The sequence below is a fragment of the Bactrocera latifrons genome, unplaced genomic scaffold (assembly GCF_001853355.1).
Source record: "Bactrocera latifrons isolate USDA-ARS-PBARC rearing strain unplaced genomic scaffold, ASM185335v1 scaffold_420, whole genome shotgun sequence".
In the NCBI taxonomy this organism is placed as follows: Eukaryota; Metazoa; Arthropoda; class Insecta; order Diptera; family Tephritidae; genus Bactrocera; species Bactrocera latifrons.
In genome coordinates this window covers 75,761-91,138 of record NW_017537069.1, presented here as the reverse complement: position 1 = coordinate 91,138, position 15,378 = coordinate 75,761, and the positions used below count along the sequence as shown (strand labels likewise).

The 15,378-nt window shown below is 36.7% G+C and overlaps 1 protein-coding gene across 1 annotated transcript in view; it reads right to left on the bottom strand.

Moving 5' to 3' along the window:
- Window positions 1-4,387: 4,387 nt before the first annotated feature.
- LOC108972764 (chromodomain-helicase-DNA-binding protein 1) overlaps window positions 4,388-15,378 on the bottom strand; it is a 22,103-nt gene continuing 11,112 nt past the window's right edge. Inside the window, exons 2-9 of the mRNA XM_018939533.1 lie at window positions 13,462-14,414; window positions 13,224-13,391; window positions 12,032-13,142; window positions 10,215-11,681; window positions 7,450-9,314; window positions 5,356-5,664; window positions 5,162-5,287; window positions 4,388-5,040 (exon numbers count right to left, since the gene is read on the bottom strand). Coding sequence (XP_018795078.1) covers window positions 4,815-5,040; window positions 5,162-5,287; window positions 5,356-5,664; window positions 7,450-9,314; window positions 10,215-11,681; window positions 12,032-13,142; window positions 13,224-13,391; window positions 13,462-14,414 — 6,225 coding nt within the window. The 3' untranslated portion in view covers window positions 4,388-4,814. The remainder of the gene's footprint in view (window positions 5,041-5,161; window positions 5,288-5,355; window positions 5,665-7,449; window positions 9,315-10,214; window positions 11,682-12,031; window positions 13,143-13,223; window positions 13,392-13,461; window positions 14,415-15,378) is intronic.

Here is a 15,378-nt window from a genome sequence, read left to right as displayed (position 1 = left end):
AAGACGATCTCAGTAGAAAGGGGCACATATGGGCAAAATTTAATGTACCAAATTCGCTGAGTTCAAATTTTATAAGAACTAACGACAATGTGAAAATRGATGAAATCAAAGCATAACCCCCTCACTCCCCATGTAACGGTACTTTTAARAACTACTAAAAGCGCGATAAATCAATAAGTAAATTTTACCACCGAGATGATATGAGAATCCCATTTCTTGTAATCCGACCACCCAATTGCGTCAAAATCTGGTACTTGGCATTGTATTTATATTTTTATGCCACAGTGTGAAAATGAACGAAATCGGACAACAACCACGCCTTCTTACTATATAGCACAATTTTAAATTCCATTTGATTCTTTCACATTCCAGTACACAAATCARGAAGTAAATATTATAGCGGATAAAACTTTGCATGAATAATGTCTTTAATGTGTGCCACGTTATGACCAACAATTGTTTAAATCCAATAAAAACGGTTCAAGCACCTAGGTCCCGAGTATTTAGACCCCGATGCCTAAAGTTGTTTTTTGATCGAAAATGTCGACCAATGTGTGATATATACAGCTGAARTTAAGGGATAATCCTTCTCTCAAAAATGAGTTCAATTGGACCAATACTTCCCTTAAGGTGACTTTGTACCGCATATATCGGCCAATAGGTGAGTTATCCAAATGAGAGCATGTTTTATTCATAATAGTGTATCTTTGATCCCAAAATAGATAAGTTTGAGCGAAAACTTGGCCAATCCTCTACATAACTAATATCAGGATTTTTGAACATCCGACTGCCTTTACTCTATATGATTGGTTTTACACCTTAGAGTATTTCCCTGGTTTTGATTCTTGTCCAGGACAGATTTCAATTTGCAAGAGTATAAAATGTTCGGTTGCACCCGAACTTAGCCCTTCCTTACTTGTAAATTATTATTTTTATTAATGTATTTTTATGTCGTACCATTTTTTGTAGATTGTTACATATGTATAATATATGTTCTGCAAAGTCGTAGTACTTWCATTATATTGTTCTATAATCAATAGCATTCTCAGCGCACGTTATATAAAGAATTTTTAGGTAATTTTTGTCACACATTGGGTTATTAATATATTTTAGTAAGTATACCTATATCAGTTAGTTTCGGAGGCTATTCAATTCAAACCAACAAACAATAAAATCTTTACCCTTCATTATATTAGTCAATGTATTAGGGATAGGAGACTTCGACCATATGAATTCATTTCATCCATATGAAACAGAGCGATACCTTATTATATTAAAGAAAACATGTCCATTTCATATAATTAATTAAAGTACCACGAAAGTCGTTATACATAGTTTATAGTAGTAAAAACGGCTTAGAAGCTGGGGTAATTAAACTATAGTACATATTATATATCCAATTTTATACGTTCACTTAATTTTACTAAGATATCTAACATATTTAATTTAAAAAATAATCTTTTTTCCTGTACCAATCCTCATCAAGATATAAAGTATAAATTTTTACTTTTGTTATCTTATGCACAGACGGACGAACAATCAACCGGATTTCAACTACTTAGTTTCGTCATCTTGACCATTTATAAACAAATATTTATATCTATTTCGATTAGTTTTAGGTGGCACAAACAACTTTATACCATTATGTTGTGAGAGAATAAAAATAGTGAGTGCCATGATCAATATGTCGGTGCTAGTTTCAACGATGTTTAAAGGTATTTTGTTCCTTGGCATTTCGCTTGAATGTGAATGGAATGGGACTGTTTGCCATTTCCCAGTACTGTGCAAAAATTAAGAGGAAATCGGGATACAACTACGGCTATCTCTTATGGATGTCTACAACTTACTAAAAGCACAATRACTTTCTGAACAGTTAAGCTATAAACATAAAAGTCTTCGAAAACGTACCACTTTAAAGTACAGTTTTACAACTTTTACAACTTACAGTTTAAAGTTTTACAACTTTCGTCGTGGATTAACACAATAACAATTTACCGTATTCAATCGAGGTCGTAGATTACTCCAAAACGAATTTTATGACATCGTGACTTTTCGTCGTGGATTTACGCGTATGAGCCTGAAAGTAAACAGCAGTATATTGTATAGGTGTTCCAAGATGAGTTGAATCCAATAAACAAAAAAATTTGTTCACGCAGGAAGCACTTCCAAGCAAATGGTTGAATTTTTTTTTTTGTTTGTAAGTTGTCTTTCAAGAAATTAGGAAAACCAACCGCCGAAAACAGATTACTCTTCACAATTATCATGCCAGCTCTCACACATTGATTGAAAAAACTTCATTTGATTTGGTGAATGACTTCTTTTTATACTCGTTCGTAAAAAATAAATAAAGTAGTCAACGTTTTTCGACACCTGAAAAGGCGATTAATGCGTTCAAAAGAAATATTTTGGAAATACTTAAATTAGATAAGTAAAAGTGCTTCGTCGGTTGGTACAATGTCTTATGTTATGGATCGCGCGGTCAGTATAGAAAATTTAACTCGCGATCTACGGTCCGGTTTTCAAAATATTTAAATATTTTGTAATATGGATTGCAAACTATCAATGCTACACATTTAATAAATATCGCGATCCTGGATCAAGTTGCAGTCCCCTAATGGATCTTTAATTCTTCAGCAACAATTTTTAATGTAAAATTTTTCCAGCTCCAGAAGAAATTTCGTCGGCATTGATTCTTGCAAGTTGCAAGAGTATAAAATACTCGGTTAAACCCAAACTTAGCCCTTCTTTACTAGTTGAGATATCGATTTGGAATTTCGCAGACGTCCTTAGCAATAATACATATATATTTAGCTACCATACACACCTGAACAATCAAATTCTAGTTCTAGTATAGCAAACTTTTTTATTTGGCCAAATGTYTTTACAAAATTTGATATGGATTACTACTCAAATAAATAATACAATATCTGACAAAATTGTTCAGATCGGACAACTATAGCTACCACATACACTGACAGAATAAAATCAAATAGTKTTATAAATTACGTTTTTATTTAACAAGATATCTTAACGAAATTTGGCATGGATGGATGGCAGCGAACGCTATAATCTGCGAACAAATTTCTCAGATTGGAACACTATAGCGTATAGCTGTCATACAAAGTGATTGATCAATATCAAGCGCTTTAGTGGAAAACTTTTTTATTTGACAAGATATTTTAACGAAGTTTGGTATAGACTATTGTTCCAGGCAAAGGTACATTCTTCAAACAAATTGCCATACAAACTAATCGACCAATATCTGTTCGCAAGACGTCGAGTCTATGTAAAAGGAACGAATATAGACTTTTATYCGAACAAAGACTTAAACATTTATCCAAATTATTCAGAAATTTTTTCAGGCGCTACAACAAAAATCGATCAATAGCAAAATATGCTATCAAAAACGTACCTGTATTATAGCTATTGTGCAGAAGAAATTAATGTTTTTTTTTTAACATTTGTAGATAAGGTTTTCGGTTAAAATTTAAAATTTTTTACACCTCCACCATTTTGGGAAAATTTATGAGAAGCCATATATGGTTGCAAATTTTTTTAATAAATTGCGCGTAAAAAGTGACGGTTGAACGTGATGCTGTTACAAGTGTTACCAAAAAATCGCATAGAACGTGATACTTTAGCAAATTTGCAATGCCGTTGTCRTGATTGCCATCTCGAACGCTCTCGTACCTTAATTGCAGATCTTATGTAGTTTAATATAATTTTTATATCCCTCTTCAGGTAGCACGAATTCCTAGAATAACCATCGTCAGTCGAGACAATTTGAAAAAGAAGTTTTCGAAGTTTGCTCATGTTTAATAAAGTTTAAAGATAATTGTCATCCCATTTTTCTTATTCGCAGCATAAATTGTGAAATTGTACTTATAGACATAGTCGTTCATTCTAGTATAAACATGGAAACGAATATTTAAAATGTATATTATAATTAGGTTTTTATTTATTCATTGTCTTATAACGACATTCAATCACATGCTTACAACAATGCGTCTGAACCAAACAAAAAAATCTAACTATGTATGTATTAGAAAAAATAATGTTACCTATGCGATTGTGGTGCTTATATCTATGTTTAATATTTGTTGAAATTAATTTTAAAAATACCGAGTTATAATTTCCTTTGTACACATCTAATTACAGTTTTACAAATTAAATTGTTGCTTTATGTTATTCTAATTTTTTTTCTTATAAACTTATGCGTTACCTATATATGTATATATTTCATATCAGTTGGCTACAGTTATATTGTATGTATAATGGAATTAAAGCTACAATAAAACTTAATAATGTTAAGTATAAATACAAAATAATTATTTTCTTTAATTCATTATACATATTAATTTAATTCTACTCATGAAGTACTAATTTAATTAATTTACATTACATCACCCACATATTTAATTCATAAGATTTATAATATTAAATGTTTACGTAGAAAACTTGGTTTTGCGCATTAAATATAATGTAAGTAAGTGTACGCATATGTTTAAAAAAAGAGTTCAAAACAACTGAAATGTAGTAAAGCGCTGTTGATTCCAATTTGAAAATCTTAAATGAGATATTTTGGATATGCTTAAATAAGTTTTTGACTACTATACTTTTTACAGATTTATAATTAATATTTTATTGTGATTTAGAAATAACTTGATTTCATATTTCTTACTTATCCAATAGTTTCGGCTTGGTTTTTACGTTTGTAACATTATAGTAACTATAGGCATATGACGAGAAATTATAATCATAACACAGTACAAAAAATGTTTAGCAGTATAGTGCTTGTGATGAACTGGCAGAATTTATGATTGCGGTCGCCGTTCGTAGTCACCTCTACGATAATCGGGAGGGAAATCCATACGACTGTCCCGTGGCCAATCGCCAGTGGATGCATAGCGCGGGTCACCCCGATATGGGCCATGTGGTGGGGCTGCACCCGGTGGCAAACTACCGTTGCCCATGTAATAGTTGGCAGGCATGTGATAACCAGCATATGGCAGAGGAGGAGGTGCATGAGGAGGGGGATATCTAAGTGAAACAAAATTTAAATTGACAATTATGAATTTGCTTTGCATGAGGACTTAAGATCGAAAGTTGGAATTAAATTAGGATATTCACTTGAACTCCTTGAATACATGAACTAACTTACCGTCTTTTATCAGGTCTTCGGTCTCTATCACGATCGCGATGATCACGGTGATAGCTACTACCGCCTACGTTGCCACGGCCACTATAGTTATCGTAACGCTCTCGTTTGTAATCTGCGTTGCCGTAACTAAAAAATTGAAGTATTGCGATTACTATAAGAGTTTACACTAAAAACTTAAAATCTATATAACTTACCGATCACGACCATGGCCCCAACGATCATTGCCATCTATATAAGGAGAAGACATATTACGTGAGTCGGATGCCCCACCAGCAGAGTTATAGCTGCCACTGCCAGCTACATTACCCGGGGTTCCTGCCACAGTAGGCGGCATTCTTGGATTACTACCGTGTATACTACGATTGTTTTGCGTGGAAGGCGAGTTCATGGAACTTCGTCGATCGCCACTACCAGCAGCTGTCATACCACTGTTGCCACGATTTGTAGAACCAACGCCATCAGTGGTATACTGTTTTTTCCGTTCATCATTGCGATCGCGATTTCTAGAAAATATATTTATTATGAAAGTAATTACCATTTCGTTATTGATCATATTTTTTTATAATTTTTGAAACAGTGGCAGTGCAAGAGCTACATACAGTGTGCGACAAAACTAAAGCACGGAATCTACCTTGTCGGTATTTAACTGAATAAAATCGTAAAGTAGACATTAAATGATGTTTTATTGATTTCCATTGTTAGTTCATGTATTCTTCTTTTAAAATTAGGAAAATTAAACAAATTCACTTATTAAAAAAATATAAAAGATGTGTAGTTATTAGCTAAAAAGAAAAATATTAGTGCATATTCAGTTGCTGTTCGATACGGTTGGTTGTTTTTTAAAGTGAAGAATATATCAATGGCTCGAAATAAATATTCTGTTCATTTTAAAGAAAAAATGTTTAAGGATTTTAAGAAAAGAGAATCGGGTCATGACTATAACCAAACAGTTTGGAATAAGGCTCTTCAGTTACGAACGAGAGGATAAGGCAGTCATTCGGGCAATAAAAAATTACCCTTTTATATCGGCAGCATCTATTGTAAGACAATTACGGTTAAATATATTACAGAGATCCATACAATGTCGAGCTGTTCATGGTGGGTTTTCATGCTAGAGTAATGAAAAAAGGCCGTATATTTCTTTAAAGTACAGACTGGCGCGACTGGAATTTGTGAGGATGTACATAAATTGGACGATTACCAAATGGCAAACTGTACTTTTTTCTGTCGAATCGAAGTTTAATATGAAAGATTCAGACGGGCAGACGCTGGTAGGCAGACCGAAGGGACATCGCTTAAATCAACGTTATACAACAGGCACGGTGGAACATGCTGGAGACAATGTACTAGTGTGAGGTTGTTTTTCAGGGAATGGAATAGGGCTAATTCATCATCATATAAATAGTATAATGGACAAATTTAAGAATAAAAATATTTTTCAGAATATTATGCTGACACATCCTGCAATATAAATGACTTTAAAATGGAGTGATCGACATGACGACGACCAGAAGCACACTGCCATTTGTGTAAAACAGTTGTTTATTGATAACAGGATTGAGGTTTTGAAGTGACCCGCACAATCACCAGATAATCCATCAATTTCAATCCCTTAGAGAACCAATGGGAAACTGTAAATCGAAAAATCAGACGTATTGTAAAAATAAGGACGCCTTATTCATACAAGTAAAGGAAGCATGGAAAAGCATTTCATACAACACACCAAAAAAATTAATTGAGTTCATGCCTCGCCGATGTGCAACTGTATTGAAAAATAAGGGATACGTAATCAAATATTGAAAGGCATAAATTTTTCAATCATAAAACTACTTCGTGCTTTAGGGGTGTCCCACCAGATTTTTGGAGTTTTTCATATATGGAATTTTATAAATTTTATTTAAGTAATTTGTTTAATTTTTTCTAATTTAAAAAGAGGAATGAATGAACTAATTATAAAAAAAATATATTTATAATATTCTTTATGATTTTATTAATTTAAATACCGTAGTTTTGTCTCACACTGTATATATTTTATAAACACAACGAATGATTATGCTTTATAAATGCAAGTCAGATTAGAAAAACATTTTGCTTATTGCCCGAAGAAAAAAGTAATATGTGAAAGAAAAAATTCGAAATGTGAAAAAATTGTTTTCAAATCAACGCTTGTAAAGCTTTTGTCGTGGCAGATAWCGTCATACATTGTTAGAGAACACATTTAACAGAGACAAATTTGATTGCATACAAGTATGCATATAATTGTATAATTTAATAGCTATGAACCTTACCTACTAGTAACGTTCATATTTTGACGTTTGTATGACATTCCTTTGCTATCGATAGCATTTCCGCTGCTTACATCGTTTTCATCCCGCTTTCTCTTCAACGACGGATCTATTACAGGCATGCGCTTCGGTTTATCCGCATTCGGTCCAACGCCAAGTTTCTCCTTCTTATCACGTGTCTTGTCCTTCTCTTTATCTTTATCTTTCTCTTTGTCTTTGTCTTTCTTCTTTTTCTTTTTCTCAATAACTGACGTGGTGCCGTTTTCAACTTGTGCTAAAGTTTCACTGCGAGGGCGCTTTTTGGGCGATTGAGAATTCGCTTTGGCACTTTTCTCAGTTGAATTCACAGCGCTCGCACCACCAGCAGCACCATTAGCTCCTCCTGCCTCCTCAGCATTCTTTGATGTATGCTTGTACAACTTGAATAGTTTTCTCGCATCAAATTCAGTAAATTTCGACACAAAATACCATAAATTACTCCGCCATTCTTTCTTTTCAGGTTCCTTATAAGCTTCCAAGCAAGCATCGATTTGACGGCCGATAGATAGCAAACATTCGCGGGTGTGTCGCTCTTGTTCCTGACCGGAGAGACTAGTATCTGGTCGGTCGAGAGCAATTAGAGCTTTCTTTACAGGTCGCATTTTTTCTTTGCATTCATTAAAAACATTGGGATCAAGATCACCGAGTACTTCGAGCGCACGTGGTTCATTGTTCGCTGTAAAATGCATGGGTTTGTTGTTCGCCGTTGCTTCGGATGCACTTGATTTTTTTATGCGGCCACCAGTTTTACCTTCTTTTCCTGTAGAACTCCGCTTGGATTTCTTTTTTATAGTTGCAGCTGCAGCAATATCTGTAGACTCGGTAAGAGTTGTAGTCGCGTCATGGTCAACGCTTTCAGTTTTGGTAGCACTATCGCGTGAGCGTGGTTTTCGTTCAGCTCCTTCGTGTGCTGACTGCGATGCATCGTCCCCAAGGTGGGACTCGGATATGTGTCTCGGCTTACGTTCGGGTGTGAGGGACACAGTTGAATTAGTGCCGGCATTACCGCTGACTTTAGCTTCTCGTGGCTTACGCGGTTTACGTTGTTTCCGTTGTACGCCTCTTTTTAGTTCAACATTCTTTTTAATAATTTTTAACAAGTATTCTGCTCTCGATTGCAAATGCTTCGCTTGTGGCTTACGAGAATCATTGAATAGAATCTTTTCGGTCAGTTTTAAACTTGGATCCATTTTCATCTGCTCCCATGAGCCTATACCATACTGATAAATGCCGCATAATAATTTAGAATCTTCTTCGACGCCCCAGTCGGTGTCGAAATTCGCAGGCCTAGTTTTAATGTTAAGCTGCCAACTGTAGCGTTCACTCGTCGCACTTGGTACGATATCATTGAGCGGCTTCAGTTCTTCTTCGCATGATAATAACGTTTTGGCGTTAAACGAGACACCACCCAGCTTCACGGAATATGTGGCACGTGTGCGTCTTTGTTTTGCAGCGACAGTGTCATCTRTTGGATTTTTGGGCAATACTGGAGGGTCCTCCTTGTGCTCTTCAAGAAATTGTACGCATCGATCATGAAGCATCTCGCCGATTCTTTTTAATTCTGCCAACGGTTTCTCTTGCAGCTCAGCATCACATGCTATCGCTTCTAGACGTTCAAGTGGGGCGGGGAATTTCTTATATGACTTGATAAAACGCCTGATTTCAGCATCGGTAAATCCAGGTATTTTCTCTTTATTCGTAGGCCGACCACGCTTCTTTGGACGGCCGTCTTCACCACTAACATCAGAACCAAGTTCATAATCTGAGTCCGCACCTGATTCATCCGGTTGACCCTTCTTTCCACCGCGTTTAGATGACATATTCGAATCCTTAAAGCATAATACATTTTCGTTACATGAATATGCATATATAGACAATACACAACTGACTGATATGTATGTATATACATACGTCATTTAAAAAATTCTGTTCCATCCCTATTTGATTTATAACTGTTGTTCTATTTACCACTCAACTAACCTTTTTTAAATATACATTGTGACAAAAAAGTACCCGCAAATTGTCTTGTCTTGTCTTATCGGCCGTTCTGATGCTCTCCATGAATGTGGGATCGGAATTTGCAAGATTCCAAATAGACCTGTTTACGGTACTCAATTTGAAAAAAAAAATCACATTTTCGGGACGAGTCAAGCAATAACGCGTTTCATACCCATAATATCTACCAAAATCATTCGAATTGCGAGATATTGCCACATGCTCATCTCTCTAACACTTTCCTGACGATTTTCTAGCACCACACCCTTCACATTTTTTCCGGTTTGAAAAGGTAGAGTCTTCGAGAAGGAGGCACGTCTTCAACGATCTCTTGACCATCTTTGAAGGATTTGTACCACGTCCAAAACTCTTCTTTTGARAGGGGAAACCGTTTTGAACACTATTCGGAGAAAAACGCATTTAAAGATTGGACTCGCTATGCTCACTTTCTTCAAGATACCGTAATAATTTGAATTTCAAAATGTGAGAGAAAGTTTTATTTCAGTGTATATTATCCGATAATGCAAAAAAAATTGATTTCTTCAAAATTTCACAAAGAGAAGATCCCTTAAGCAGGTCACAAATGTATATCGCGCTCATATTTGGTGTAGTAATTAAGGACAGTCCTACCAATTTAGCAAAATATATTTTTTCATATCGGGGAATTTAATTACAATTTCTGGTGATTTTTGTCACAATGTATACGAGTTATTGCTATAAAAAACAATACTAACCTGGTTTGCTGTAGCAGTCTTTCTTCGTGGAGGTAAATACAGATCTTCCATTTCTTTAACGCGTTCTTGATCTTCGACTTTCTTTCTGAAATCCTCCGGTATTATATCATCCCAATCTTTGGTATCTTCCTCCTCGCCACCCATATTATCGTCGTCTTTAGTCGCTTCACTGGGTTCCTCCTCAAATGTAGCGATACTAGCAACTTTAAACGCAGATAACAAATCATCACCTGGCATTTCGGGGTCTTCATTTCGCGTTTCTGCACGCCGTAAAATTTCATCAATGTCGCAGACTAGCTCATCGTCATTCTCCTGCTCATCTTTAAATAACTCTTCGGCACCAAATTTTAAAATTGCCGACAAGTCATCTTTATTAAATGGTGTTGCATTTGATGAGCTCGCACCACTTTTATCCAAAACAGTACGACCTGTAGTGTCCATACGCTGTATAACAAGATGATCAAGTACCATTTTTTGTTTCGCTCGTTCCACGATTTGCTCCTCAACTGAACGCGCTGTCACCAAACGATATATATTTACTTGATTTTTTTGTCCAATTCGATGTGCACGCGCTTGTGCTTGTAAATCATTTTGTGGATTCCAATCGGAATCAAAGATGATAACTGTATCGGCCGTTGCTAAATTGATACCCAAACCACCAGCGCGCGTAGACAACAGGAAACAAAAGTCCTGACTACCTTCGGCATTAAAGTGGTCTAGAGCCTGACGTCGCATTTCACCTTTTATGCTGCCATCAAGGCGTTGAAAAGGGAAATGTCGTTTTTGCAGATAATCAGCTAGCACGTCCAGCATGCGAACCATCTGCGAAAATATTAACACTCGATGGCCGGTCTCTTTCAGGCGGCACAACAACTTATCAAGAAGTACCAATTTTCCGGAACCTTTTAGCAAGGTTTGTAGTGCTTCTTCCTGCTGTAGACCTATCAATTCGAACTCTGATGGCCGAATTAGCGAACCGTGATTGCAACACTTCTTCAATTCGATTACAATATTCAAGAATGTAGAGGTGGAGCCCTTTTTGCCTTTGCGTAAAGCGTCGAAGTTTTTCGTCAAAATCCACTTGTAGTATTGCTTTTGCATTAATGTCATTTCGACTCTTAATATTTGTTCTACYTTTGCTGGCAATGATTTTTCGACGTCCTTCTTTACTCGCCGTAATATGTACGGTTCAAGTTGCTGATGCAGTTTTGTATAACCCTTATCGGCAGCATTTCCATGCTGCAATTCGAATTCTTCCCAAGTAACGAATCGATCGGGCATAATGAAGTGAAGCAAGGCCCATAGTTCTTTTAGTGAATTTTGTAGGGGTGTCCCAGTGATTAACAAACGATGATTCGTTTCGAACTCCTTGAGAGATTTATACAACAAAGAATCATCATTTTTCAAGCGGTGAGCTTCGTCAACTAGTAAAGCGGCCCATTGCAAGGTACCTAGGAATAATTTATCCTATTGACAAGTAAAGAAAATAAAGCAAAAACGTTGTYATGAGGCTATTAGTAATAATACTAAAGTGTTCACATTAAATATTGCGAATAAAAATAATTCAAAAAGAAAATTTACATTTCAACTTAGTTGTTTTTTTTACTTTGTAATACCGAAAATCTTAMATAAAAATAWTTTTTCAATTTTTAATCCCAAATACCGTAAAAGAAAATTTATTTCTGCTTTCACCATCAGGATTAAAAATTAATTAATTAAAAAATCTTAAGCSCTGCTCGAAATGTATTCATTTCCTATTCACATATTTATCTTTAACCATACTAATTTTAATTAATTTACAAATTGTTGTAATTTACCTTCAGCACAATCTCATATGTTGTAAGAATGCAGTTGAATTTCAGTCTTTTCGAACCATCGAATTGCCATTCATATTGGCRTATCATTTCACGCGATTTTACATCACCCAAATATGTCACGACATTCATATCGGGTGCCCAGAGATCAAATTCGCGCTGCCACGCTGTCATAGTACTTAGCGGCACGACACACAAAAACGGCCCATATAAGTGATGCACTTTAAATAATGAGTAAAGAAAACAAATGGTTTGTATGGTTTTACCAAGACCCATTTCATCGGCAAGTATAACGGAATTCTCTTTGCACCACGAGTGTAGTAACCAATTGAGACCATCCATTTGATAATCGCGCAAGGTTAAGCCTTCGCTTAGAAAGTCGGGTYGGTCACGTATTTTGTAGAATTTTGGTCGATACTTGAGCACCTTACAGTGGCGCGATGGTGTGCATTTGGATATTTCACGCTCCTCATATTGTTCTACACATCTTTGCCATTTGCGTTGAACTAATGAACCATCTTCCCAAGTAGCCTCTGCATATGGTAACGATTGCCATTTACATAGGTATTCAGACATGCCATCTGGCTTTTTGTTACGCGCTATGATACGATCTACATTATTGTAAGATTTGAGCAAATCGTTTTGTAATTCTAATTGGCACTCAAAGTAATCAATATCTTCGGGACCAGCATACCGACGCCAATAATCAATATCCTGTTCCTTTTTCACAAAATTATCAAGTTTCTTCATGCCTTTAACTTTTTGTTCGCGCAGAGTAGTTTCTGACTCCCAAGTGTTGTGTATGTATGACCAACCCTTCCATTTGATCAAATACTGCGTTTCAGTATTTGCTAAATCGTTCTCATCGACGCCGTCATTAGGATCGACGCCATGTTCCTCTATGGCATATATTGTGGTTGGGTTTCCTGTACAGCCTTTTCGACCTTGACGTTTCGCTAAGATACGCTCTATTGTTTCACATTTCTCCTCTTCTTCTGCAGCCGCCGCTTGACTCTCATCATATTCGACTTCTAAGAGATCTTCTGAGTCTGTTTTATCATCTTCTGAAGCTTCTTTGTAGCTAACCGCGGCTGCAGCTCGTCGCGTTCCAAACCTAACAAAACATCGAAAATATGAAATTTCTGGCACAATTTTTTATGACGAGATTTGTTGAGGGTATCATAGGTGAACTTACCTTTTGCTATCTTCCTCACCATCATCACTTTCATCGCTGGAATAGGAAGATTTTTTCCCACGACGTTGTGATACCTTGGTACTGGCCGCCTTTGTGTTCACTTTTCGTCGGCGTGGCGCTGACATATCGCTGTCCGCATTGCTTTCATCACTTTCGTCWGAGTCCCAACTAAACACAAACAAAATTTTGTCTTAAATTATAGCCTTTTGTCTCCCTTAACAAGACTGTGTTTAATTACTTTTGTTTTTTCCGTTTTTTCATTGTTTTTTTCGCGGTCTTCTCTGCTGTTGTTACAATTGGTGGTTTTCTAGCAGTACGCGTACTTCGTTTTGGCTGGTAGTCGTCTTCATCGTCTTCGCTGCTGCTGCTGCTGCTGGCAGTAGGTGACTCTGCAGCTGACGAGTTAGAACTCTTTTCGACAGATTCTCCAGAGTCCGATGCTTCGCCGTCGTCATCGTCACCGTCTTCAACATGTTGCATTTTTTCAACACTGCGTTTGGATATTGTTGTGGTGGCTGCTAAGGTTGACTGGGATACCATATTTGGGTTCGATCTTGCCATATTGTCGGTTCTAGTTTTACTCTCGTTACCTTCGGCTGTGTTATTGTGGTCGACCTCATCCTCGTCTCCACAGCTTGTGTCTCCTTCTTGCGAGTCTTCTTCGCCGTCGTTTGTTGTATTTGAGGTAATGTTGTCTGTTGTTGATGTGTTTGTGGTGGTATTAACTGTTGTTGCCGATGTGTTGTTGGTAAGATTGTGTGTGGACTTATCTTGGTTAACTTCTGCACCTTGATTTTCTTCATCTTCGTCTTCATTGCTTTCTGAATTAGAGTCGGAATTCGAAGCGCTCTCCGAATCGTTGTCATCTGAGTAACCATTGGTTTTGGTATCCTCTTGAGCTGCTGCTGCCGTTGGCGGAAAACCAGAACTTGTTGATAAATTATCGACAGTTTTTTTTGCTTGTTGTTGGGTATGCCCATCTTGGGCATTGTCATCGCTTTCATAACTTTGGTCACTAGCGTGCGATCCGCGGTCTGGCGAACTATGTCTTCTGCTTGAGTTAGAAGATGATGTTGAACTATCTGAATCGGAATCAGATCCTGAAGAACTGCCACTGCCAGAGGCGTTCGGATCTTCTTGGTTGTCGTCATTTTCTTCCGATCCTATGCTATTGATGGATTCATTGTGTACCTATAATATAATACATTASATTTTGTTAAATAATTGGCAAATTAATAAAAAAAAAAAATAAAGGTGATTATATTTTAATACTCTGAAGGTGAGGGGTATTTAAATCCCCACAAAGTTTGTAACACCCAGAACAAAAGGTCAGGACCCGAAAACTGCGACGAGTATATAATTCATGTTCACGAATGGAACCGTTTGTTTTTAAATCAGCGATAGAAAGCAACTTTGAATCGTATGCCACTGAAGTTCGCAGACTTATCACGATGACCAATTCAACATAATATGCCCGTTTGATGGGTGTTTCTTATATAAGTACAGGGTGGCTGATGAAAGCCGCTACCAAAAATCTTCTATTTAATGAATCTGGTTAATTTTTTTTTATTTTGCAGATTATCTTTTACATTTAACAAAAATGGATAACTGGGACACTGAAACAAGAATTTGGATTGTCCGTCGGTATCACGCACTGGAGTCCGTAGTTTCGGTTCAAATAGAGTATAGGCGCACGTTTGGCGGCAATCCTCCGAGCAGAGGAAACAATCGCTGCTGTAGCTGCTKCCATACAAAACAATCCACGTGTTTCGACAAGAAGCTTATCTGCTCAAATGGGTGTAAGCAGATAGTCATTACAGTCAATTATGCACAAAGATTTGGACTTATTCCCATATAAAATTCAAATGTCCAACAAACTGAACGCTGCAGACTTGGCGATTCGCTTGGAATTTTGCCAGAAGATGCTTCAAATGGTGGAAGAGGATGGAAACATGTTGAACTGTCTTTTCATGTCTGACGAGGCCCATTTCGATTTAAACGGCAACATAAACAAACAAAATTGTCGAAAATGGAGTGCTTCCAACCCACAGACAATCCATGAGACGGAATTGCATCCACTTCGTTGTTGTTGTTTTAACGGTTATCAGTCCCCGTTGGGATGGTGATAGCTATCTGTGTTGTCGTCGATGTCATC